Source organism: Amphiura filiformis, chromosome 18 (genome assembly GCF_039555335.1).
Source record: "Amphiura filiformis chromosome 18, Afil_fr2py, whole genome shotgun sequence".
Classification (NCBI taxonomy): domain Eukaryota; kingdom Metazoa; phylum Echinodermata; class Ophiuroidea; order Amphilepidida; family Amphiuridae; genus Amphiura; species Amphiura filiformis.
In genome coordinates this window covers 30483003-30510798 of record NC_092645.1, presented here as the reverse complement: position 1 = coordinate 30510798, position 27796 = coordinate 30483003, and the positions used below count along the sequence as shown (strand labels likewise).

General features: G+C 36.3%; 1 protein-coding gene across 1 annotated transcript; it reads left to right on the top strand.

Moving 5' to 3' along the window:
- Window positions 1–684: 684 nt before the first annotated feature.
- LOC140139435 (uncharacterized) lies at window positions 685–19588 on the top strand. Its single transcript, XM_072161192.1, has 5 exons — window positions 685–848; window positions 13370–13832; window positions 15299–15469; window positions 17269–17407; window positions 17659–19588. Exons 2-5 carry the CDS (start codon window positions 13398–13400, stop codon window positions 19005–19007), a joined length of 2094 nt encoding a protein of 697 aa, XP_072017293.1. The 5' UTR covers window positions 685–848; window positions 13370–13397; the 3' UTR covers window positions 19008–19588.
- Window positions 19589–27796: the final 8208 nt, after the last annotated feature.

Genomic DNA, 27796 nt, shown 5'->3' with positions numbered 1-27796 from the left:
TTGGCCGCCATCTTGGATTTAAGGAAAAAAGTGAGGTGGCCCCTGGGCCTATTTTACTTCTTTCATCAAAAGGAACATACATGAAAAGTATGTTGTTGATAGGAAAAAGTAGTAGTTTTGTCCTCGGATGGACCTGCCCAGGAATAATAGACAAAGGGATAGGCATCCTAGTCTGCTGCCCTCTTTTGAAATATGTATCCTAGGTCTCACAATAGGCGGATTAGCGGCCATTTTGTCTTCGACATGATTTTATTCACATGTCCTTATATTTTAGTACACAAATATACAAGTTAACAGGTTTACCATTTTAAAATTATATTTTGAGTATACAATATATTCTGTAGTAAATAGATCAAATGACGATGATTGTTCAGGTATTATATGCTTGATAGAATTAAACTGTTTGACCAGCTAGTATTCTCCTCCGCCGTCAGTGTAATTCCAGTCACTCCACGTACCGTGTTGCGAAGGTGGAGGAGTCTAAAGCTGTATTGACGAACACGCATGCGTTAAAAATGATGTAGCCTAGGTCGAACAATAGCGTGACGTAGTTTCCGGCATTGTTCCTATGCACTTTCACCCTCCTGACCTGCCTATAACCTTTTTAGATACATTATACATGTTATAGGTCAAATTCTGTATTGCGGAAGTATGTTATTTGTCACATGCAGCTAATATTGCATGGAATTCCCCGTGTTATCGGGGCATTATCGCGCTATATGCATAAAGATAGCTTTACTGTTTCAGTACGCCATGAATGTTTTACATATACTACCTTACACAGATTTGAACCCGGCTTTGAACATAATTATACAACGTTGTTGCGAGGTTTTTCACTAGTTTAAAAGGTAGGTTTTAACCTTATGATTCAAGTCATTTTTTGTTTACTATAGGGCCTATTCGCCACTTGCACGGTTCCGCCATTATGCACTATATGCGGGGAGAGCCTCGAACTGGCAGCATATATGAAAGGAAGAATTACGTAACCATACACAGAATGTTATATGACTGGTTCAATTCCCATTCATGTATGCTGCCAGTTCGAGGCTCTCCCCGCATATAGTGCATAATGGCGGAACCGTGCAAGTGGCGAATAGCACTAAAAAACGCTATTATTACGTTATTTAATACCAACATGTTTCCTGTTTTGGCCTATAGTTGCACAAAACATCAGGGGCATAGGCCTATAGAGTAGTCAGCTTTGTTGGTGGTGGGGTGGGGGTGGAGGTGTGGGGGTGGTGGTGTTGGAGGAAGGGTGGGTAAAGATGAGAATGTTACAGGTGTGCATCATATGGACCTTGCGTATAGGCTGTACGTTTACCGGGTATTTTTTTAAAGAGACTATATATGACGTTTTCTGCTTCAATAGGGTTTCTTATTTTGAAAAAATTGCGCGCAGCCTTCCGCGAAAATGGCCGTGAAAATGAGAGATTTTGCATTATTTTCGATTTTGATTGTTTCTTCAGACATGTCTTTAAAATGATATATACACAGGCTGTCTCAATTTGTTTGTTCTAATCTCGAGATATATTTAGTTAACAACGAAAAGGTAAAAGCACAATTGTGCCACTTTTACTAGGGAAGAGGTATGTACATATAAATCAATGATAGCTGAGGTTGGTGCGTCTAATGCACTCCCCCCTTCGGGGGTCGTGACACTTTTTTCAAGTCAATTGGTTCATTGCCTCATTTCAAATATATAGTTTTAGTTTTGGTTTTGGTTTTGGTCACGTGGTTTCCTATTCTCCTGCCTAACCACTTGAATCACAAGATATCGAACTCATTGTTTCTACCTTTTGTTTAAAACTAAACATTTGTGGCAGGTAGTTTCGGTTTTGGTTTCAGTTTCTTATAAGTGGTGTGACAAATAAAATTACAGGATTTTCGAGTTACCTGATCTAAGTATACAAAAGAAATGTTTAAATTTCGCAGTGCAATATTCACGAGCAGAGAAGTCGAACAAAGCAGTCTACATTTGAAAGCATTGATTTAGTTTGAAAGCATTGACAAGAGACTACGAAATTAGCCTAAGCTGATTTCACTGTGAAAATATATAGACCATCGAAATATTTCCACAGACATGACAATAGACACTTGACAGATTATGACTTCAGTGGTATAAACACTATTATACAAATCTCTATTTATGTGCATGTCGCATGACGGAAGATCAATATCATAGAAAGCTGGTTTAAACTGACTTTTATTCAATTTATTTATTGGAGAAGGGGAGAGAGAGAAAGAGATAGCCAGGGAAAGAGTGTGTGTGTGGGTGGGGAGGGGGGGGGTAAGGGTAAGGGAGAAAGAGAAACAGAGGGGGGGGGAGCATTGGAAGTGGGAAGGGAAGGAGGGGGGAGGGGAGCTCAAGAGTGGAGTGGAATAATAGGGAAGAGTCGATATCGAGTGTGGGGAGGGGGAGGGAGGAGGTTATATATAGGTGGCGGAGGGAACATAGGTAAGAGGTATGGGTTGTGCTTTCCGGGGAATAATCTAATTCATAATCAAATCATCTACATCATCATGCATCGTTTATATTTCAGACAAAAAACAGAAACCCCCCCCCCCTCAATATATGCACATGATTTCTACATGTAGGCCTAGGAATCGTATATATCCATCCCAACGATGTCTATGCATAACTTATTTTATGGTGTCATGGAAGTGTGCTACCTACGGCAAGAGAGCATCAAAAATCGCCCGCGTTGTTAAATATGATAATGAAACTGTTAGCACAATAGGCTATTATATACGTATGGTTATAGGCCATTATACTTTTGATTATATATACCCTCTTGTGTCCTCCCAGCACAATAGTGTTATGATTGCATACCAGTTCATCTCCACATTTTAATCCCTTGATTTTTGGTTTCTGAACAATAGAGAAACCAAAACTATATATTTGAAATGAGGGAATGTATACAAACGGATTATATAGATTATCTGTTGCAAACCTGTGAAGAAGAACCGTTTGCTTACAAATACCTGAAACACTCCAACCATGGAAGAAAGAGATGAGAAGGAACCACAACGACTTCGATCGACCAATTTTTAATCCGCTTATCTATTGACGCATGAAAAGAAAAGCTACCAATGGTACTCACCGTCGTTTTATCTTTTCAGTTTCTGTTTCCGTATCCGTAATAGTTTTTGTAAGTCATTGTTATTCTGAAGTGGTAGTCTCCCAGGTATGACCAATCTTTTATTCTAGCCTTTTGTTAGTTACTGAAAATTTGAAGCTCGTGAATTTCAGTTTTCGTTTTGGTAAGTTATATTGATTTTTACATAAAACCTTGAGATGTGCGGTTGGGTGCCAATCTAGACAAAAGAAGAGTCTAAATTTTACGGTCCTAAATTCGCGGTAAATTGTACGGCTTCAATTGACTTGTGTTTGGTGTATATGCACTTACGCCTAGACGTAAGTGGCTCGTAAAAAAAGTCTTGCATTGAAATATATACTAACCATGTTGCCAAGTTATAAGCAAAAGTCTTTCATATTGGCGATCTAAAATAGTCAAATATCTCCCAATGAGGCGCGTACAAGTGGTGATTTGGTAATCATGTTTTATATTGAAATGCAATACAAAAGAATTTGCATTGGAGCAAAGATAATGTATTCTATTCATGGCAAGCTAATCTGATAATTGGTTGGGCCTATATGCAAGACTCGGGTTTATTTTAAATGTTTATTTTTGCAGAGCTTATTTTCAGTCATGGATCATACTGATAAATTTCGCGAGGGGGAGGGAGGGAGGGAGGGAGATACTTAAGTTGAGACTGAACAAGCGAGAGTGGGAGGGGGTGAGGAAGAAAGAGAGGAGAGGGAGAGACGGAAAGACTAGAAAGAGAAGAACTCGAGAGGAGAGAGTAGGGACCGGGGGACGGGGAGGGAGTGGGGAGACTGATCATGGGGGGGGGGGCAGGAGGAAGCAAAATAGGGAGATAGACATTGATACGAGGGGTGCGATATGCTCATAAGCGGGCCTTTTGTGATTTTAGAGCTTATTTTCAACGTTTTTACAGGAAAAAAGTGGACTTTGTAATTCGGATTGGCATGCATCAAAGACGAGAGGGCGCTAGGCCATTAAAAACAGCGGTGATGTATCTCCCGCTTTTATTGACATAAGCAAGTGCCTCTTTTGAAATAAGCTGATTGGTACTTCAAAGTTAACAATGAAGTCATGTTACAGTAAACTTACTAAATCCCTTGCGTTTTCGTATCTGAACAATAGACTTACGGAAACTGAAAAGATAAAACGAGCCTTACTTTCATGTATGATCCATTTACCGCGATCGATGTTTGGCGAAATCATTACTGGAAAAAAACTATAACAAACCCATCCAAGAACAAACAAACGCTACCCAGAAGTAAGATTATGGAATTTCACTGATGCTCTGAACATGTATAGTAGCTTTGTTTTGGGATCTACAGTCAAACTGTTTTCTTGATCGTGTTGTGTAGAAAATGTCTTTAACACATCGAAAAGGTCATCAAAATCGGCCGTTTTTTTGCTGAGTTTCATCTTTAGCAAATAAGGTAAGATTTTGGTGACTTTTTCGATGAAAAATTGATGCAAAATGTTCTTAAATAATGCACAATGTTCCGGTTGAGTCCGGTACATGAAACCTGTTTAATTTAATAGTTTATATGTGTATAATCGTAACTAGCTAACTCGTTTCAGTGCCAAAGACTGCCAACTCTGAGAAAAAAGTCATCAAAGTTCGGGAAAATTGGGCGAAATGGAAGAAAAAGATGTAGGCCATCAATGACCGATGATCACGTCACCAGAGAAAATCCTATAGAGTGCTTGCACGGAAGGTCATTAGTTCAAATCATCCTTCAGACACGCTCCAGAAGACATGCAAATACATGGAGTACAATACCAATCACCTATTTAACGCGGGGTATTGATCAAAGTAAATCCTCATGAATAACAATGTCAATTAAATGTCGGTAAAGGGAGTGGACAAAGTGAATGCGTTCGTTCAGGGATCGATATAATGGGATAGGCATCGTAGTATTACGTAACACACCGAAAGATGTAGTTTAACTCTAGACAATAGGCGGCATATTGCAGGAGGGTTAGAGTTCATAGAGGAAACGTTAAAGGTTTAGTAGATTAGGTCACCCAGGCACATCACTAATGTGTTTCACGAGTTGTAATACCGACAGGTAAAAACATTGATTTTGTAAAATTCTCCCGATTTTTTAAAATTACTAAATAAGGTTAGTACTTCAAACCATTCTTTGATGAATCTATGCAATATGACGGTAATTTTGAAACATCTAAGAATCAATCTTAAACATCTTCATGATATTCATTTTTTGCGCATGGTCAAAGCATGCTCTTGCGCTATCCACAGACTATCCGGTGGAAACTTCAAAGCAACGATCATGCGTTAATATTTACAAAATGGCGAATGATGTAGTTTAAGTCGAACAATAGCGTGACCGGCGTGACGTAGTTTTTGGCATTGTTCCTATATGCACTTTCACCCTCCTGGTTCGTTGTCGTTCCTTCTTATCTCTTTCTTCCATGCTCCAACCAACACATTTTTCTTATCAATTGGTTTAGCCATTTGTATACGAACGGATCCACCGTTTGTTGCTTGATATTAAGGTTATCGTTTGCAAACCTGCATCCGTGAAGAAGAACCGTTGGTTTACATACACCTAAAACACTCCAACGAATAGTTAATTGGTTCAGCCATTTGTATACAAACACATCAACCGTTGCAAAATTTAGAGTGTGCGCTCTCATTCATATAAAGGTTTTATTCTGTATTTATATCTAATTTTTGTGGCCGTGATACATTTACCAGAGAATAGAATCATTACATGTTCAATTCGCCGGCAGATCCGCCATGAGTTGTTGTGGCGTGTGGTGGTGAGCTGAACGACATGTAAGCATCAGTCCCGGGCATCAGTGCGCGCTGGTTCGAATCCGAACGGTTCTGATTTTTTCTCTCCTTTATCATAATGCCAGTTTTTCTGAACTCCATTTCTTTATCTAATTTTTTGTCTTGAAAAACAAATCAAGGTTGATACTACTTTCTCAATCATGTTAAAATAAAGTTTCTAAAGCAAGTATAGTACTAGTATAGATATGATCACAGACTACTACAGAATAACCACAAGCATTCAAAATCCCCGTGTTTTGTATGCTGCATGAATTCCTGCATTCATGAGGGCCGATCGTTCTATCGTGCGTGTGGTCTATCCCGCCAGCACGGTGCTGTGTGCCTTCTCGTATGACGTGATAGAGTGTTGCATGTCTTTGCCAAACCCCGCACAGTGTCATCGCCCCGATATCCTCATGGCAGAAATCACCATGATAGGTTTTTTTTTTCTTCTGACCTGTTTAATAGTTTTGAGACGCATAATGGGCCGACTATGGCTATTGACAATAGCCTGGTGACTGACCTGTGTACTAGTCAGTGAGCATGGTATACGCCATGAGGTCATCTGCTTTTAGACTGCCTCCACCAGTGGCCTACGCTACGCTAAAAACCAGAATTTTTGTCAGTTTTTGAGCTCAATACGTACGGTTCTTTCTCACTACGTAAGCTAACGACCATCATATCCTTTCAGCACATTCAAGTGGAAGCATCGAAATATGGCTTCTTTAGAATAACAACATTACGGGAGATATTCATCATTTTCTATCCCGGTATCCAAAAATTTATCGCTGAATATCAAATCGTGCATTCACGTGTATCCCGGGTATTGATTTTAGTGCCTCTGCTGTAGAAGTTGGTGCGTTGGACGTAGCTTTACATTATTTTTTGTATGCTTATACAAATTGTCAGAATCCGTTTGCAAATCCTTCGTTTTCATCGGTTTTACGCACCATGTTCACAAAATCAAAAACGCATACCATGCTATTTTTTCAAATGTGTGCCCTGTATAAAACCACGCCAAGTGATTGCTTTTTCCTCTTTTGTATTTGCTACAAACCGATCAAAGAAATAATGTCACCATTTGTCAGAACCAAAATACAGTACTGATTAAAATTTAGAAGCTCGTTTTTAGGAACATTTTGGAGAATCTTTTTTTTGTGCAAAATGTAGGTCACAAACACCCATTTTCCCTTTATTTTTCACAATTGTTTTAACTTCACCTAGAATTATTGGGGGGGTGAATGGTATTTCAGCCCCGCACCAAAATTCTCGGTTCCTAAGCCTATGGTACTAGTGACAAGTTGTGCTTACCTACACGTGTTCCTACACAGTAAAAAGGATGTTTTTTAAAACATTAAAATGTTCCTGAAACCTTAGTTGTTTTTTAATCTAAATTTGGAATATTGTTGTATAAAACACTTTTTATAACTTATTTCCTCAATTTATGTTCACTTCTTAGTAGTGTCAGCTAGTACTGTTCTATTTTGTTTTTAAATCTTAATATTGCACGAATATTTGAGTCATACCATCTAAAACGAAAAGTCATAAACTCGGGTAATACAGTAAATAGCATCATGAATATTAATTCCATTTGGACCAATAACGATTAATTATTGACATGTATTATATTTAAAAACAACAATTATGTTTGATTTGCAATCACAAATTATGTACGATAACCGTTATTTGTATAACTCCAATATCATTATCTAATACCATTAGCATTGTTGTTATGATTATCATTTACTCTACTAATAATAGCCTTTCAAAAAATTTCACATGTAAAGGTTGGATGCAGGCCTTTCATTTGTAAGTGCATACATGCATAATTGCATGTTTTGGTTTCAAAGTTGTATCCAAAACTGTTACGTTCGCTATTACATGTATATCGAATACATGTGATGTTGCAGTTGTGTAATTGATTAATAACTTACTGTTCTTGATATGCCTATTGGTTATGAAATTGTTTATTATTTGTGCATTGTATGTATACTTTGTTGAATTTTGCATTGATAAATCTGGTAATTTCGCAACTTATAAAAGGTTCGTTTTTTTCTAATGTATTAAAATAGTTTTTTACTTTATTTATCATTCTACATCCTCATCCACTGCTCTTCGTGTTAATATATTCCTCAGTATCTTGCATAAAATATACATGTTTTGTAATGTTTGTAATTAATGGATGAAAAATAAACTGAAACTAGAACTCATAATTACCACAAGGCTGATAACGGTTAACAAACAAGCAGTAAGTTCTAAAAGTCAATGTTCGGTTATGTTTACCTTTGTCGATATATAGAACACTTAGCTATAGCTACAATGCCTAATCGTTAAGACAATACCATTGGTTGATTTTTCAGGTCAATTGCATTATATCTATTACGTGATATAAATCAAATATTACTGAAATGCTACTTATTGCATGTTCTTGCTACTGGTACGATGCAACCCAGCACTACTTGCCACGCAAGGGGAGTGGATTTAAAATTAATAGAGAGTTTGCGAAATGAAGTTCGAAAATTTACTTCAACTTTAAGGGGGTACTACACCCCTGCCCAATTTTGTGCCCATTTTGGCATTGGGGACAAGTAAGATATGTATATTATAGGGGCAAGGACTACAACTACTACACTGGAAATTTTGTTTCAGCACAGACAACAGTTGTGGAGTTACAGTCAAAAATGAGGGAAAACCAATATTTGATCAACAAATCAATAACTACTTGATTTGAGTTGCTGAATTTTCAGTACAGTAGTTGTAGTCCTTGCCCTTATAATATGCATATTTTACTTGTCACCAATGTGCTATAATTTTTGAGAAAAATGCAAAAATAGGCACAAAATTGGGCCGGGGTGTAGTACCCCCTTAATGCCAACTGCACATATCGATTGGATTTCTTGCTCAGTTTTACCTTAAGGGATCTGGAATGATCGAGCGTTTTGAGCGTTTCGACAGTATTTTTTGTGGGACATGAGAGCACATCAGACATATCGAATTCCATTCTGAATACGAAGAAGGTCTTTCTGATATCAAATAATTTTCATTTTTTGAAATTAACAATATATTACAAATTTTATGACAAATTATTGAAATTTGATATTTTTCACATTTTTGATATAACAGTCCTCGAAGTAAATTTTATAAATCTAATGATATATTCTTAAAGTGTATGTAGCTGGGAGAAAAAGCCGACGATCAATTGAAAATTGTAACCTTTCATATTGAAGATATGGATTTTTTCCCCAAAAAGACCTAATTTTTTTTTGTGTTTTGGGAAAAAAATCCATATCTTCAATACGAAAGGTCAAAATTTCCAATTGATCGTCGGCTTTTCATCCCACCTACATACACTTTAAATAAACTTCGAGTACTGTTAAATATAAAAAATATCAATTATTAATCATTTGCCATAAAATGTGTATTACATTGCGAATTTCAAAAAGGGCATTCTTCGTATTCAGAATGCAATTCGATATGTCTGATGTGCTCTAATGTCCCACAATAAATACTGTCCAAACGTTCATACCCCATCCTTTAACGCGAACGTCTGATTGGTTACTGCACAAATAGCGACTGCGGGAATAGTGTCTTGGTCGCTTAAAGTAGGGATAACCATCAAAATTTCATGTTGCCCCTATTGCTACAAAAGATTGTTTTCTGGATAGAACTCATCAACAGAAGTATTTTGGTGGTTAAATGGTCAAAATCGGTCAAAAACTTTTCGAATTATGAATTTTAAAGTTTCCCATTCTGACCGGTCATTGGAACGAAATAAAATGTGACCGTACACCACGAATGAGCCGTAAATGTCCTCAATTGTATTCTGAGTTACAGTGTAAAATGGGCATGAAGGTCGTATTCATAGGTATTTCAATTTGGTGCTACGTGTATCTCATTAAATGAGGTACACGTAGCACCAAATTGAGGTACCTGTGGGGTTTACTAATATCATTTCAACATTTTGAATAAAGAATAACAAAATTAAAATTTGACGGAAAAACTCGGGACATATGTATCAATGGGCGATCAAAAGAAGGGTATGTGTAAGCTACGGCTCCCTTTTGTTTCGTCAATTGAGTAAATTTGCCCATCCACCACACACTGGTCGTAAAGTCGGCATTTTCCATTTTGAGAAACAATCAAAAACAATATATGGATTTCTATGTAAAGAATATTAGGAATCTGACCTCTGATGAACCATAACTTCACTTCAAGATGACCGATGAAGCTGATTGAGGTGTCATTTTAAAGCAGAACGTGCATTCTGTTAAAATCTGCAATAAACAGAAAATGACTTAGAGCCGACTTTACTACCACTTCGTGGCGGATGGTCACAAATGGTCCCACTTCAAGACAGAAAACTCTACCTATACGCTTCGTTTGAATAGACATGAATGTACTCGTAATATGTCCTCCACAACAGGGATTATGTCGGGAGCCGGCGCTAATCTCCTTATCATATCATTTTAAAACTCTATATAATGTTTCGATTATACATGTTAAATATTCTTTTGTTGCTAGACCTATATTATTTATTTAAATCTCAATTATTAAAGTTAGCTTTGTCAATATCCTATTTCCATTTTCCAGCGTTGTCAGGGTTTTTCTTTTAGGTCTTTGGGGAGGCGACTTTCAATGGAAAACATTATTGGTTAAAACGGGCAAAAATGCCTAAACGAGAAATATCCACACTGCGGCCAGCATCCAACAGGAGGAGGGTCAAGCAAGAGGATAATATATCCCATAGGGAGCTGCCCCCCCTTGGCTACCGCCACTGCACCTTCCAATGCCTTCCCTCTCCTCCTCTCTACCCCATTTCTTACGAGATGCAACATATAAAAAAATATAAGCATCTTCCCAGCAGTATAATATAAAACATAAGAAAGCCAAATCCATGTTATGTTTGCAAACACAGCACAGCACAGCACTATAATAGAAAACATAAATCTCTAAATTCTAATGTTTTATATTACAGTGCTGTGTTTGAGTGCTGTGTTTGCAAACAAAGCACAGCATTTTTTCATTCTTATGTTTTATAGTATAGTGCTGTGTTTGAGTGTTGTGTTTCCAAACACAGCAGGGAATCAGTACTCAAACAGCACTACAATATAATACATAAGAATGAAAAAAAATTCCCTGCTGTGTTTGCAAACACAGCACTCAAACACAGCACTCTAATAGAAAAATAAAAATGAAAAAAATTGCCTGCTGTGTTTGCATACACAACACTGAAACACGCTAAATTCTTGTGTTTTATATTACAGTGCTGTGTTGAGTGCTGTGTTTCCAAACACAGCAGGGAAACAGCACTCAAACAGCACTATAATAAAAAACATAAGAATGAAAAAAAAATCCCTGCTGTATTAGGAAACACAGCACTCAAACACAGCACTATAATAAGAATGAAAAAAATCCGTGCTTTGTTTGCAAACACAGCATTCAAACACAGCACTATAATATAAAACATAAGAATGAAAAAATGCCTGCACTGTGTTTGCATACACCGCACTCAAACACAGCACTATAATAGAAAACATAAATCTCTACGTTCTTATGTTTTATATTACAGTGCTGTGTTTGAGTGCTGTGTTTGCAAACAAAGCACAGCATTTTTTCATTCTTATGTTTTATAGTATAGTGCTGTGTTTGAGTGTTGTGTTTCCAAACACAGCAGGGAATCAGTACTCAAACAGCACTACAATATAATACATAAGAATGAAAAAAAAATTCCCTGCTGTTTTTGCAAACACAGCACTCAAACACAGCACTCTAATAGAAAAATAAAATGAAAAAAATTGCCTGCTGTGTTTGCATACACAACACTGAAACACAGCACTATAATATAAAACATAAATCTCTAAATTCTTGTGTTTTATATTACAGTGCTGTGTTGAGTGCTGTGTTTCCAAACACAGCAGGGAAATAGAATTATTGCTGGCATCCTACTACAAAAGGCCTGAAAAAGAATAAGTTAGAATGGCTCTGAGTCTAGGAGAGTTGATGAATTCAATTTTTGTGTACTCAGGAATGTTTATTACCATAATAGTTGATATTTTGGAGATTTTTGACTAAAATTTTGTTTTTCGTCCCTTCCGAAACGTAAAAAATTCACCTCAAAATGTGGCGGGACGGAATTTTACACATATTTTAATTTAATTCTTTATTTTTGCAAAGTCCGGTGACATTTTTTTAGTGCTGAAATTGTCTATACAGAAGACCTTTATAATACCATAAACAAAAAATCCTATCTTTTTTAAATGTAGTAACATCAAATTTAACAATTCCGTCCCGCCACACCGAGAGGGCGCTACGTGTGTGTTTTATTGCTTGCATTCCGAAATTGACCGGTAAATTTTATAATTTTTTTGCCGATTCATAACCTTTTGGTAAGTAGTCTATTAAACCAGAGGAGAAATTCACTCCTCTGACAAATATTCCTATTAGGTTGAGTGATGAACATTTTTGGCTCTGACTCTATAGTGCTGTGTTTCCAAACACAGCAGGCATTTTTTTCATTCTTATGTTTTCTATTATAGTGCTGTGTTTGAGTGCTGTGTTTGCAAACACAGCATGGATGTTTTTCATTCTTATGTTTTATATTATAGTGCTGTGTTTGAGTGCTGCTGTGTTTGGAAACACAGCACTCAAACACAGCACTATAATATAAAACATAAGAATGGCAAAATTCCGTGCTTTGTTTGCAAACACAACACTCAAACTCAGCACTGTAATATAAAACATAAGAACGTAGAGATTTATGTTTTCTATTATAGTGCTGTGTTTGAGTGCTGTGTATGCAAACACAGCAGGCATTTTTTCATTCTTATGTTTTATATTATAGTGCTGTGTTTGAGTGCTGTGTTTGCAAACAAAGCACGGAATTTTTCATTCTTATGTTTTATATTATAGTGCTGTGTTTGAGTGCTGTGTTTGCAAACACAGCATGGAATTTTTTCATTCTTATGTTTTATATTATAGTGCTGTTCGAGTGCTGATTCCCTGCTGTGTTCCCTTCCATGCTGTGTTTGCAAACACAGCACTCAAACACAGCACTGTAATATAAAACATGAGAATTTAGAGATTTATGTTTTATAGTGCTGTGTTTGAGTGCTGTGTTTGCAAACATAGCATGGACATTCTTATGTTTTATGTTTTATTGCTGTGTTTGAGTGCTGTGTTTCCAAACACAGCAGAGAGTTTTTTCATACTTATGTTTTCTGTTATAGTGCTGTGTTTGGGTGCTGTGTTTGCAAACAAAGCACGGAATTTTTTCATTCTTATGTTTTCTATTATAGTGCTGTATTTTCTATTATTCTGCTGTGTTTTCGTGCTGCGTTTGGAAACACATCACTTTTTCCATTCCCTAAATCGTGCAGTGTATCAAGCGACTACCCACTGATATCAATGGCGTGGCGTTTTGTTGCTTTAGGTCATTCCTGAACTGAAAGTTGTACCCCTTTCTATATTGCAGAACACGTGGATGCCAAGTAACATAAATCATGGATAATTTAATAAGATTACATCGAGCTGTCCAGATGGTCTGTTCTGCTGTCCTTCTGACCACCCTCAAGACGGTACTAGAAGACTGGCATCAAAGAAATCTACAGAACCTGGGTACATGTACACAGTCATGTCCTCACAAGGGAAAACCAAACCCAAAGAAGGGGTTTTGCCAGAGTTGTGTAGCTTGGAAAACAGCTATAGAGAATGCGTATTTCCCACAATCCAACATCGTGTCTATGAAGTGGAATAACGTTGACCCGACATTATTCTGTAAGGATCCGATGGAGGTCGCTAAGGTTTTCGTACTTAGGCTACATAGTCAAATATACGGCTGTTTAGATGACCTGGATGCTGCATGCTTACTAATGTTGGCAATGCACTTTACACCGCTTCATCAAGGGAACCAACAATTCTATGATCAACTTCAAAAGGTATGGCAATGTTAACATAAAATATTCGGACCGGGCAATAAATGTTAAGGCCAAACTAAATTAACTGTTAATCTCGCCAGAGGGTCCTCCTTATTTAGAGGTAAACGGGTATGTGGCCAATAACTTGTTGGGTCCGTTTTTCAATTGGTGGGTTTCAACAGAGGAAAGTACGTAAATGTTGGCACATTTTGACTTTATATACTTTTCTTCATGTCATGTGAAGTCATGTGAATAGCCTAGATACAGAAAAACAGTACATATCATTACATTAATTAAGTTTACATCGAGGACTGTTAAGGGCTGGGGTATGAACGTTTGGACAGTATTTATTTTGGGACATTGGAGCACATCAGACATATCGAATTGCATTCTGAATACGAAGAATGTCATTCTGATATCAAATAATTTTGATTTTTGAAATTCGCAATTTAATACACATTTTATGGCAAATCATTAAAATTGATATTTTTGATATTTAACAGTACTTGAAGTAAACTTTATAAATCTGATGATTTATACTTAAAGTATATGTAGGTGGGATGAAAAGCCGACGATCAATTGAAAATTTTGACCTTTCGTATGGAAGATATGGATTTTTTTTCCCAAAACACCAAAAAAAATTAGGTCTTTTGGGGAAAAAATCCATATCTTCAATATGAAAGGTTAAAATTTTCAATTGACCGTCGGCTTTTCCTCCCAGCTACATACACTTTAAGAATATATCATTAGATTTATATAATTTACTTCGAGGACTGTTATATATCAAAATTTGAAAAATATCAAATTTTTATAATTTGTCATAAAATTTGTATTATATTATGATTTTCAAAAAATGAAAATTAGCCTATTTGATATCAGAAAGACATGGTTCGTATTCAGAATGCAATTCGATAGGTCTGAGGTGCTCTCATGTCCCACAAAAAATACTGTCGAAAAGCAATAAACGCTCATTTTAGATCCCTTAAATATCAAAAATAAAAATATCAATTAAAATTTTAATAATTTGCCATAAAATTTGTAATATTATCGAATATATCTATAAAAAAAAAAAATCAAAATTATTTCATATCAGAAGGACATTCTTCGTATTCAGAATGCAATTTGATATGTCTGATGTGCTCTTATGTCCCAGAAAAAAATACTGTGCACACGTTGCTGTCCAAGCCCTCAATATTAGGCTGAATTTTGTTCTTAAAATTATTTTTCTGCATCGATCATGTGTCCTGCCAGTCCTAGAGTAATTTTACATCATGTTTTACATTCGAGATTTATGCACAAAATTGTTTAAATGTTGATATTCAGTAGAATAACGAATGTCACATTTCCAATCTCCTATCTCCGGCCAACTTCATCATGCTCAAAACTATTACCTGGGCAACATTCCATGTCGTTTCTGTTTGCTAGCTAATGAATATTTGTGAGGTGCAGCATCTAACTCAATTTTAAATATCTATTTTATGTTATAGGTTTTCAAGGTACGAAATGAGCTTTGTCACACACAAATCAAGGACAATATGGAATTAGACGATACTGACACTGCGCAATACTTTGGTGACATCCATGCCCTTATTGCTTGTTTCGCTCCTCGCTATTTCACGCAAGATATAATAGATCTGATGCAACTCGATATAAAAAAGGTACGTGAGGCACATTCGCATGAGTTTGTTAGTTCATTGAGCTGGTTTTTCCTCCTTTCGTCTTAAATATTGTATGGTGGATACAATAGGATGGCTCTGGAGGAAGTGGGTAATGCATATAGCACTTAGGGTGATTGTGTCATGGCATCACCTGGGAATCATACATGCGCGCAGTGGTTATCCTCGTGGTATTTTGTGGTATTTAGTTGAGTTATAGACACTCCCTCGGGTCCATGGAGAACGACTGGTAATGGAGACTACATAGCATTAAAAATCAACCCAATACATGGACCCTCCCAGTCTGTAAGTAATTTGCCTTCCAGCTCCCAGCATTTTGTGGGAGTTCACTTTTACCGATCCTGGGTCAGGCGCACTTTCTACATAACACGTCCGTGTTCTCACTACATTAACGTTTGTGTAAGCGACTAAAACAACGATATTGTATCCGACCAATCAACGCAGCTTGGCAGCGCGGGGATATTTGAAGAGGCTTCCCATGTGCAAACATTTGCAAACCGCACGCGATAATATACGCAATATGGACAATAGGCCTAAGTCCGAGTCGAGTGGTTGCCTTTTATTATTGCGCGTACCATGGGTCTATCAGACGCGTGCCAGTTGAGCTCAATACCTCTCAGTTGTTGACAAGTGTCCCATCCGATCTTGCGTCACATCCCGCGGCATAGCTTTGTGCTACCATATTTGAATTGAAACTGGGGCGGGGCTTTCGTAATTGACATCGGAATCACCGTGCTTCGTTGAACGATTATTTGGAAGGGAGATCTCCAACAGATTGGACCAGTCGAGGAATCAGCGCTCAATGGACTTTCGCGTTCACTTATAATACGAGTATATTTCTATATTGCTGCATGGTTGATTGTGTGCGTAATCAGTGGCGTCGATTTGTGGATGAAGAGGAATGGGTTTTTGGCATTGAGGAAAATAAGGGGGGGGTTACAGGACTTTGGCATTTTTTTTCATAGAGCATTATGTAATTATTTATTGTTACATTATCCAGAGATGGAACCGAACCGAGACTGGGGGCCAGTCTAGTTGAGTATAGGGTTAAGAATCAGGATTTAGATTTACAGTTGCCTTTATAACATTGGAATAAGTTGATAGATCAGGGAATTGCCATTAGGGTAGATGGATGAGGATTAGGTGCTGTGAGTAAGGTTAAAATTATGGTGTGGGTTGCGTGTACTATTCCTAAGTTACACCGATCGTGTCATGTCGTAAAGGCAGTGTACAATCTGTATCAAAATGATTGATACCCATCAATTTCATTGATAATGGATGAGTCTGTCACATCAAATTCAACAAGATCTAAATAATTTGTAGATAAATTGTAGGCTATAACAAATCATAAACTATACATTCTTTATATTTCAAGAGTATCCAATGTTGCAGAGGCAATGTTGAAGAGGCGGTCTTTGCAATAAACATCAAATTTGATGGGTACCACTCATTTTGATACAACCTGTACTTCTACGTTTTGCGTGTGTTTAAAACAAGTATGTTTTCCGACAAAATGACAACAGAATGTTTGTCGCGACCAAAAAACGCAGACTATAATTATACTGGCACCTAGACATGTTCAGAGCTTAGAATCGATAAACTTCACCAAAATGTTAAACTCTATAAGAATGAGAAAATGAGCGAAAACATTAAGTGTGTTCACTCAATTGCCTGGAGTTGTAACCTTGACCATTCATAAAAAGAAGGTTTGTGCAAATCACTTCCACTCTTGTAAGATGAGCGTAAGTACTTACATCAACACTTTTCTTTACATTACACAGATTCAGACATCGCCAGTTAGTGCAAGTATGAAGCAACAAGCCTTAAGTCCGCTCCTCGGCAAAGCTATAAAAGAGCTGTTGCTAGAGTTAATCGAGGAAAAGTTGAAGGAGCAAGAGAGGAAAGCTGATGACATTCGTGGTAAGATTTCTATTTTCTTCAGATATATAATTTTGCATGCAATTCAAAGAATCAAGTAAAATGAGCATTCACTTTTGTTTTAATTACTCTGGTTTTAACGGCTTTAGAGAATTAGAAATCTATAAGAAACGCTTGCACTCCTTTGAATCTCATACAAAAACAGAAAATAATTCATATTATTAAACGATGGATCCTTTCGGATAAAAATAATACATTAATTAAATGACTATTTGCAATCTATTTGTTTACAGGTACAAATCGACCAGCTAGTTTCGACATCGGGGTATGTAAGCGTCAGCTCAAAGAACATTACCTTCAAGTTATGTGCAAGATTCCCAAGCATCCGGGAGACTCAGAAACATGTTTGGATATGGATGAGATTTACGTCAATTTATCCATATTCTACACTATGGCAAAGCTTTGTGCGTTTATTAAAATGCCCCTGAACTCCCACCACGACATATTTACCAGACAGGTCAATGGTATATTACCAAGGAGGATGTTGCTTCTCGGGAGAGGAGGTTCTGGAAAAAGTACCCTTTTGGCAAAGATTGCTTATGATTGGGCATTGGAGAGTAGGGACTCTCCACTGAATGATCTTCCTCTTCTCTTTGTATTGGACATGAGGCTGATGCAGTATACTTCAAGTCTGGAAGAAGCCATTCTTCACCAATTACTGCCAATAGACACCAAACTATCCAAAGAATCTATAAGGTATTTCTTGGAAGAAAATCCGGATAGCGCCATGATCTTGTTGGATTCTTATGACGAGTTCAGTCGCGGAAAGATTCTTGGTAGTAATCAGGCTGGTGGTGGTAATGTTGTTGACACATTAGGAAACAGGTATTTGACTAGTTGTCGAGTACTTGTTTCATCAAGGCACTGGCGATCATCAGACTTTTCTTCTCTCAATAACGTTTATGCCAAATTTGACGTGGAAGGTTTCTCCAAAAACCACGTGAGAGAATACATCATGAACACTTTTCAAGAATCCCCAGAGTCCGGAAAAAGGCTGTGTGATTATATCAGAAACAATAACTTGTTTCAGATTGCATCGACCCCACTCATTGCTCAACTGTGTTGCCGCGTTTGGAAGGAAGGAAACAAATCAGCTCAAGAAAAGTGTGCCGGTGAATACCTGTCTCATTTAGCGGACATAAACCCCGATGAAATAGCAAGAAAGCTTCAAAAGTTTGATTCAGCTCAGAAATGTCTTGGTGTACAGATGGTACTAAGGTGTGCACGTGACAGTAGTCTCAAGGCAACCAAGGCAAACCCACCGGGAGATCCCTTCAAAGCAAACCGTGTTCAAGAAGTTGTAAAAACAAGCTTACTGTGCAACTACGAAAGTGGGTCGAGTGGTCAGTTTAGGCAATTCTTCGCGGAGTTATTACCAACAGGAAAACGGTGCCTGCGGCACGGTTGTGCTTTGGTTTTGCACACTTTCGTCTTTCTTTCAAACAAAGCGGGTGACAGTGGCGCGGCTCTGTTGTGTGTTTGGGCAGTTTCCTACACAGTCGATGCCTACGGGACGGCTGTGTTTTGTTTTTGCGCAGTTTCTTCTTTCTTTCTTGTTTATATTAGATGGCACACAGATTAGAGTAAAAAGTTAAGCAAGTTTCAGTAGGGCTTATTCAGTCAATATGAATACTAACATTGGTCAAAAGAATTACTGGCTTAATGTAAATGCATTGTTTACATTGACCATGATTCAAAAGTCATCCAGAGGTCAAATGGCTAAATTACCCTCTTGCAAGATTTGGACAGAAAAAACATTTGCGTCTACACCATTAAATGAAGTTACCTAGCAAACGATGCGAATAAAATGGTGCTAGTTGCAAAATCATAAACAAGGGCCTATTATAGGACTATTTGAGCTTTTTAGAGACACAAATTTAGTCAATAATATAATTATATGGATTCAGGTAATTTTTCTTTTATGACTAAAACTTGACATTTGAATCAAACATTTGAATCAAACAGTCCCTTTATAGCTGATAAAAAAAGAATTTGAATTGCCACCTGGTATTTGTGCCTCTTGACGAACAGCAGCTCATTAGTAGAAGACCAGCCTGTATAGTTCGTGACCAACTCATAGAACAACGATTTGAAAGTTATTTTGGGATCTTTGATTGATTCTGCATCAATTTAGCTTGGGCTCACCTCCTGAAACTTCCGGGCATTCCGAGGTGGGGTCAATTAAAGGTCATGGGGTCAAATTTTCAGAATGCTCCAATTAGGTCAATTCATATATCATGTTACTCGTATGCTCATGAGGCTTCCAAGATTGCATAGATTGTAATGTGTCAGATCTTTCACGAGGGCGATATAACGAAAAATGTTCATAGGTCAAGCAACCTTTTGAATTCTGACCATAGTAAAAACAACTATCCATTTCGGTGAGTTTTGGTGTCTAATTATATGTTTTGTTGCATGAGAAATACAACTACGCAAATTAAAAAACCGATGACCCTCTTTTGCAACATGGCTGCCAAAAGCATCCATATTGTAATTAGGAGGTCATCGGTTCCTTCTGAAATTGATGTAGAATCAATCAAAGATCCCAAAATAACTTTCAAATCTTTGTTCTATGAGTTAGTCACGAACTCTACAGGCTGGTCTTCTACTATCTAGTTTCGCATGGCTAAGGGTCTTCTTGCGTTATATCAGTCGGCTTTAGCCGTCTGATATTCTGTCTTCGTGCTGTTCTTACCTTTTTGTCTTTTCTGTGCACTTCTTTAAAATGCTACTATAAAAATTATAGTGCTAGACGTTTGCGTTAATCTCGACCACACTTGACCACATGAAGCACTGACCGTTGTACGCGGATGTTATTCCAGGCCATTTTGCTGCAAACTTGCAAATCTACCCTGAATTAGTGATATGACCACCAACGGTGAATCAGGAGAGCCAGAGACAAATATCTACAAGTTGTAAGCAATTTGTACTATACACAAGGGATCATTTTTTTTAAATACTTGGCTGCAGTCAACTCTAGATATAGTATACACATATTGAATATTTATGAGTACAATGGTATTAATATTCTCATGAGGTGAAATATTGAATGGAACAGTGAATATTTCACCGAATGAAAATATTCTTTCAATTGTACGAATAAAAACATTCAATATTTGTTTTATATAACCGATAAAAAAATTCTTTTTCTTCCACTTAATTTTATAAATCACCAGAAAAACAAAATAAATTAAAAAAAATATTACAAACTTTAGAAGCGACACCCATACCTATAATTGGCGAGTCATGGTAGTCTCCGTGCGCGATATACGCACGCGTCTGTTAGCGTTGCCATGGTAGCTGCGGGGTAGCAGCGAGTGAGTGCAATGGAAAAAAGACTATTGCCCGGGCGCGGAGTGCATTAGTCTTTTTCCATAAATAGCAAGAATAATAAATAGTAATCAAATGATAAGAATCTGTGTATGAGTTATATACAACTGGATATGTAAGGTAACAAAGGTAATTGGATCGAATGCTGAAATTTCAATCAGTGGCAAACCGTGTGTTTAATGGCTGCTTTGTAAATATAAAGAACATGGACTATTTACCCTGAAGAAAATAACATGAGTATTGGAATATGCCATGACCATGATCTGAGAAAGAGCAGCATTCGTGTAATATATAGCTGTTGTGTAAATGATATGAATTATTTACCTTGAAGAAAATAATATCAGTATTGGTATAGATCATCAAAATGATTTGAGAGCTTTTAAAATCAGCTTTTATCTGTTGTCAAGTTTTTGCATGCAAGACATTGAAGTGGTCAGATCAGTGGCAGAAGGTGTATTTTAAATATAGATGATGTGTTAATATGTATAAAGGATATTCACTAAAGTTAATTTTCCTTTGTTGAAAGTAACGTCAGGGCAAAGGCGCGACGTGATTGGTTGCTTTTTTGGTCCAGTTGACAGGACGCCATACGCAAACTAGTCTTTTTATTTCGGTGTTCAATTATAGTATACATACCCCAGCAAACACAAAACGTTTTCGACATCATTCGCAAAAGGTTGTAAAAGGTTGTCAGAAAATGTTTAAATGTCGGGTTATATAAATGGTTTATTAAGGGTATAAAACGTTTTCATAACATTTAAAAACATTTTTTGATAATCTATTGCCCAACAAACACAAAATGTTTTACAAAAAACGTTTGAATGTCGGGTTATATAAAGGGTATAAAAACGTTTTAATAACATTCCAAAAACATTTTTGAAAACTTGATACAAAACATTCTAAACAGAATGTTATTTTGGGGTTGAAAAAATATTTTGCGAAAAATGTTTGCCCAAAATATTTGCAATAACGTTTTAAAAACGTTTTCATGACCTTTATATAACCCGACATTTAAATGTTATTTAAACGTTTTGAATAAAACATTTTAAGAACATTTCTGTGTTTGCTGAGTGCAAATATTTTAACATAATGTTATTTAAGTGTTGACAAAATATTTGGCAAATAATGTTTGCGAAAATAGTTTACAAATACATTTTTAAAAACATTAAAAAATATTGTTGTAGTGTGTTTTCATATAAAACGTTTTAAAACGTTTTCATGACCTTTATATAACCCGACATTTTAATGTTATTAAAACGTTTTTACCTAAACCAAAAGCAAAATATAACTTATTTATAACGTTTATAGAACGTTTTTGTGTTTGCTGGGACTAGCGTGAACGCAGTATTGGTCCCCATTGGTCATCCAGCGCGTAGGAGAGGCAAAGTCTTCGCCTTAAAAATTATGAATTGTATTTTGTTACCCTTGATTAACGATTTTGGTCCTTTTAGTCCTACAAACACGAATTTAGCTGAATCCAAATAGGTATAAGTTGAGACACGTGTAAACGTTACAAATATGCCAAACAATCAGGTTTGAATTGACCAAACTCAATTTAAAAGGTCGTACATTATGGCTTTACTATGCACCAAGCTCATGTAAAGAGCAGCTTAGTTTATGTAAGGTGTTTAAGTTTTAGACATGTGTAAATATTATACAGATTCTATTCCTAACGATATGATCATTATTGGTCAGGAGTGTGCATACGTCTGTGTAAACCCGAAATAGAGGGTAACTACAGATATCGCTTGTGTTGAATTGTTAATGGTGCATGTGGTAAGCGCACTACACTAACATTTAGAGTGCACACCAGTAAATAGAAATTCTCTTATACCCATTTGGAGGTCAATGTTTCGAAACATGAGAAAGTGGCATGGCACTTAATGTAATACATACATATTAGGCCCAGATTCATATTGAATCCTCATTTAGGCCTAGGTTTAGATTTTCTATGAAAAATAAGCAGGATCTGACTTTTTATGAAGATTTGGCTAAGTTTTCAAAATGTGTTACATTACTTGCAGAAAGTGTATGTTTTGAATAGACGAGTCGCTATCGGGTCAAGAAAATGAAGTTTTTACGGACCTTGTTTGTACAGAAAGTCAGTGAGACTATTTACTGGTGTGCACCCAGCAAAGTGAGTCAGAACTTCAGTATATCCACTACTCCAAGTTGTACCAAAGACAAAATGGTTTGGTTTTCTGCGACCGACTGACCATACTCCTTGAGTCGACCCCAAAAAACACATTTTATTTGTTTTTATATCTACGTTACCATTATATATTACAACATTATAAATAAATGAAACAAATAATTTGATCGACCGATCGATAATAAATAAATTAATCATAAGTATACCAATTTTAATCAATTTAAAGCATACATTTTACAAGGAATTACCCAGGTTTTAGAATCGACCAGTCCCATTGTTGATCTTTAAGTAATTCTTCCACATTTTATTCAATTATCTTTAAAAGAAGAGAAACATACAACCGCAAGATTAACTATCTATACCAATCCCAGGCAAGGGAAAACACAACTACAAACAGCAAAATACAAAAAAACTATGGATAAATACATCATGACGGGAAGAATACAGTTGAATGACTTCTTGGATATTCTGTTTTGGCTCATGTCTGGAGTTAAAGATTGAATAGGATGACATGAGAAAGTTGTTTTGACAAACGGGTCAGCCTATTTTTATTGTCGGTGTCAATCAAGCCTCTAGACCCGACTTAGACGACAATTAGCAAGCAATCATCCTCGGCGTCGGTAATGTCGGAAACGTATCGGTCATGTTTGATACCAATGGTATTACCATGGGCTTTACCCAAGGTAGGCTCAAACGGTACCGATATTTCAAAGAGAATAACTCGCTTGTCAGTACGCCAAAATAAAACAATGTCTGGTTTTTGGGATGTGGCAATTATGTTAGGCGGTATTGCACCGCCACCAATGGTATTATTCTCAATGTCGGCATAGACTTGTGGATTGCCTCGATTCAACCTCTTTGAATGTGGATAGGAATATACGAATACCATAATTGGTCGAATCCAACGAAAAGTGTACACGGCATGTTCAGGGCCATAACTTAAAAGTATTAATCAATTGGCATTCATTTTTGTATTGTGTTTATTCGCCTTGATCATACGCTTCGCGCCATATATAATACGACTTCGCGCCATATATAATACTTCTGTGAAAAACTTAGACACAGAGACCCCAAAACATGCTATTTTTACCCATTTTTTCAAAATATTTCTTAAAGTATTTTTAAAAACGTCTAAATCAGTTATGAAAAGAAGTCATTGGATTGAATCTAAATTGATTTCCTGAAAGGCGTGTATTCAAAGATTGCCTATTCAATTTTTCACATATTTGTACATAATTATGAATTTTTGTGATCATTTTTGAGTGGTATTTTTTACATTACCTACGAATACAATTTTTCATAGCACTAGATATATCTTTAAAAATGGAAATCACTAATAAATGCGCAATTGATACAAGCTTTGATATATCCAATACTGAAATGCATTGCATTCGGGCATCTTTATTATTGTGTTTAGCTGCCAGAAATTCTAAATGGCACAAAGGTAGGTTTGGTAAAAAATATGCATTACCTCCGAATACATGTTAAAAGCTGTGTCATTTCCACAAAGTGAGAGAATAGTAAACAATAGTTAAGCAATAGGTGCAGGGTAATACACTCTTTATTTCTACCAAGTTTCAATAGCCTGCGTTTAAATATTTCTGAGATGTCAACAATAAAGCAAGTATTCGTAGGTAAATTTCGGTAACCGAATGTTACTTACGAATACAATTTGACATTATGACAGTATTGTGAAACACCGCCATTCATGCCAATGCCCATATTGGTACATAACGAAGGCCTGTATGTTTGCTATCAAATCATATGTCAATGAAAGTTGCGAATTCACATACATGCCCACCATGCAAAACTGAATACGGCTTAATTGTTGAAAAATATGTACTGAAATAGACGACGGTCTGCTCATTTGAAAGAAAAATCAGATTCAAAGAAGATTAGAAGGGATAAATACTTGGATTTGTCAACTGTCATGTGTGCTTCATTTTAAATGTTTACCGACCTTCTGGTGTCTGAGTAATTTGTGTCCAAATTGATTTATTCGAAGGTAACTTTTGACATTTTCGCTAAGGTTACCTACGAATACCATGGAAAAAAAACAACTGTTCTCATTGTCTCATGATCTAGACAACATAATGATGGACCCTGGTATAAAGCTAATTGTAGTTGCCCTCAAACGAAAGGCCACAAGACGTAACTGACTCCAAGATGGACTTCACAAGTCTGCAATAACGGTTTTAAGCGAGTTGTGTGCAATAAAGCAAATTAAAGTCACTTTAGTGCCTTTGTTTCTTACTTCAATACTCTTTCAACCGCTGTGAACCGACATTATTAATACATGAGAGGGTCTAAAGTATCAATAAACGCACATAAAGAAAATGATACATTCAAAGTGCTTTATAAAATGAAGTTTTGATTGGGATATCCACCAAAAGTCTAATTCTTAACTACAAATACTGAAATGTTACTTACGAATACAGCATAATACATGACATGTGTAATGAAGTGTCGCTACCAATGGAAATTAATTGTCAAAAACTTTAAGCGGTACCCCAGGACACTATTATTACCCATATACGGATTCATTCAACAATTATTTATTATGTAAAATTGCTGATTAACTACTTGTATATCAAAATGAAGTGGTCAAAATCTTGCTAAAAGCATCAAAAAATTTTGATCTAAGGTAATAGCATTTATTAATTTGGACGTACCATCTGAAAGAGATCTAAAAAACTACCATTTTATTAATTCATTACCATAATAGCAAACTTTAAACCTCTAAACTCAATATAGATATTGATAAATCGCTCATGTTACCTACGAATACCCGGGTTTGTTCACCTTTTCATTGTATAAAGCGTTAGGTGTATGCTTATAATTCCTAATATTCTTGAAAACATATATCCTGCTCGTTCTTATACAATGTGTAAATTGATTCATACTCATTTGATAAATAAAATACAGAAACTGACCTAAACTTCCTTTTCAAAAATAAACTAGCATAAATTGACTAAGATCATATTGATCGCGTTATAAAAATAAAAACAAATATTTTCTGGTTGAGCTAGCATTTGCCTGACACCCTGTGGTCTACATTACACGAAAAAAGCGTTAATGGGAATATTCCATTTGTTTTAGGTTGATTAGTATTGCGATAGTGAAAGCATCCTGGTGGTATTCGTAGGTAACATTGGGTTTTGATATCACATTTACTATCACACGTCCTGGATTTATTTTTCAAGATTAGTAATGGCACTTTTGGTTCCTATAAGGCCAATATGTCATCATTCAATGGGCAATAGGAAAATATTGTGGAGACATTTTTATTTCGGACTTTTATTTTTGGCCCGTGGACACTTTTGGTTGGATTCGACCAATTATATACGAATAAATATGCGAATAACAAGGAAGGTAGGGTATCCATGTAGGCGTTAATAACGGATTTTAACACACCTTTCAAGGGGGTATCAAAGATATCCAGGTTAAATCGGTTTCATATTTTGCAACAATAGCTTGTAAATGTAATCGATTAGTTTAAATAAAATAAGATTAATTAAAGGAAGGAACACTCCGGTAATCACAACATTATGCCTTAATGTTACAAAAATAATTATCAAGCACGAATCATGAGGATTTATTTAAAACAAACTCATATTGACCTTTTAAACAAATAAAATCAGCCGTCTCTGCAATGACGTCCCAGTAACACAATAAAGGCTGACAACAATTGAGCACATGTAACGATGACGTCATTGCCCTAGACAATTTCGGCGTGGGAATTTTGAATATCGCGTGTTGAGAGCCGGCTGTTTTTATTCCTTTTTACGGTCAATATGAGTTTGTTTTAAATAGAACCACGTGATTAGTGCTTGATAATTATTTTTTCTAACATATAGGCATAATGTTGTGATTGACAGAGTGTTCCTTTAAATGTATTCGTCGTATTCATGACATATTGCCGAATAGAATAAAAAAAAAAACCCTTCACCGCTAAAAAATCAGTAACGTCGCCCTCTGTTGACTGAATAAAACAATGCAAAAGCTTTATCGCTACTCGAAGCTCGACGAATCGCATGAAGCGTATTATATAGTTTACGGCATTACGTCACGGTCATAACGATACAATACATAAATACAGGGTGTATCAAAATGATTGGTACCAGTATTGGTATCAGTTTCCAGTGATTATGGACACATCGAAATGCAACATAGGACCCGCAAAATTTGTTGATTAATGTCTTATGTTATATAGCAATAAATTATGGTTATTTCAAGAGGATCCAATGTTGCATTAAGAAGAAGCAGGCTTTTCAATAACCATCAAAAGTGCCGGATACCAATCATTTTGATACAGCTTGTAATGTTTACAAAGTCACCTTAACTGAGTCTTCAACTCCCGAACAAGAAATTTTGACCATACCAGACCGAACACAAGACCGAACACAATATATAATGGTTTCTATTCAAATGAACTGCACTACTTACAAAAGAAAATATATTGAAATATTTAGTAGGCTAATACAATATTTTTGCAGGGCAACCCAATTATGTTATTTTGGATTTCAGAATCAACGTAAACCTCTCTCGAGGTTTAATATGGTTCACTTGTCCATAAGTCCATGGGACCCATATTAAATTTACACAACAATAGGGTTAAGATTATGCGGTTGCAATATTTAAATTAATGAAGCAGCTACATAATCAGCATAAAATGTGCGATTCTGAGACGGTCATCACATTTGTTCGGACGGTAGCAAGATGTAACTCTACCAGATTCTTAAGACAACCAACATATTCAAACACCCATTTAACACCATCAGAACCAACATCTTCGTTTTGTGCAATTTCCATGTGACTCAGGCCGGACAAGAACTGAAAGGAGAGTGACAACATTAATAAGCCAGTTGAACTAAGACCACAGTTATTCA

Bases quoted from the DNA above. Each gene is read 5' to 3' on its own strand.
- LOC140139435 (XM_072161192.1), top strand. From the start codon at position 13,398: ATGGATAATTTAATAAGATTACATCGAGCTGTCCAGATGGTCTGTTCT. The intron at 15,470-17,268 runs GTACGTGAGGCA...TACATTACACAG, and splicing joins TGCAACTCGATATAAAAAAG to ATTCAGACATCGCCAGTTAG. The intron at 17,408-17,658 runs GTAAGATTTCTA...ATTTGTTTACAG, and splicing joins GAAAGCTGATGACATTCGTG to GTACAAATCGACCAGCTAGT.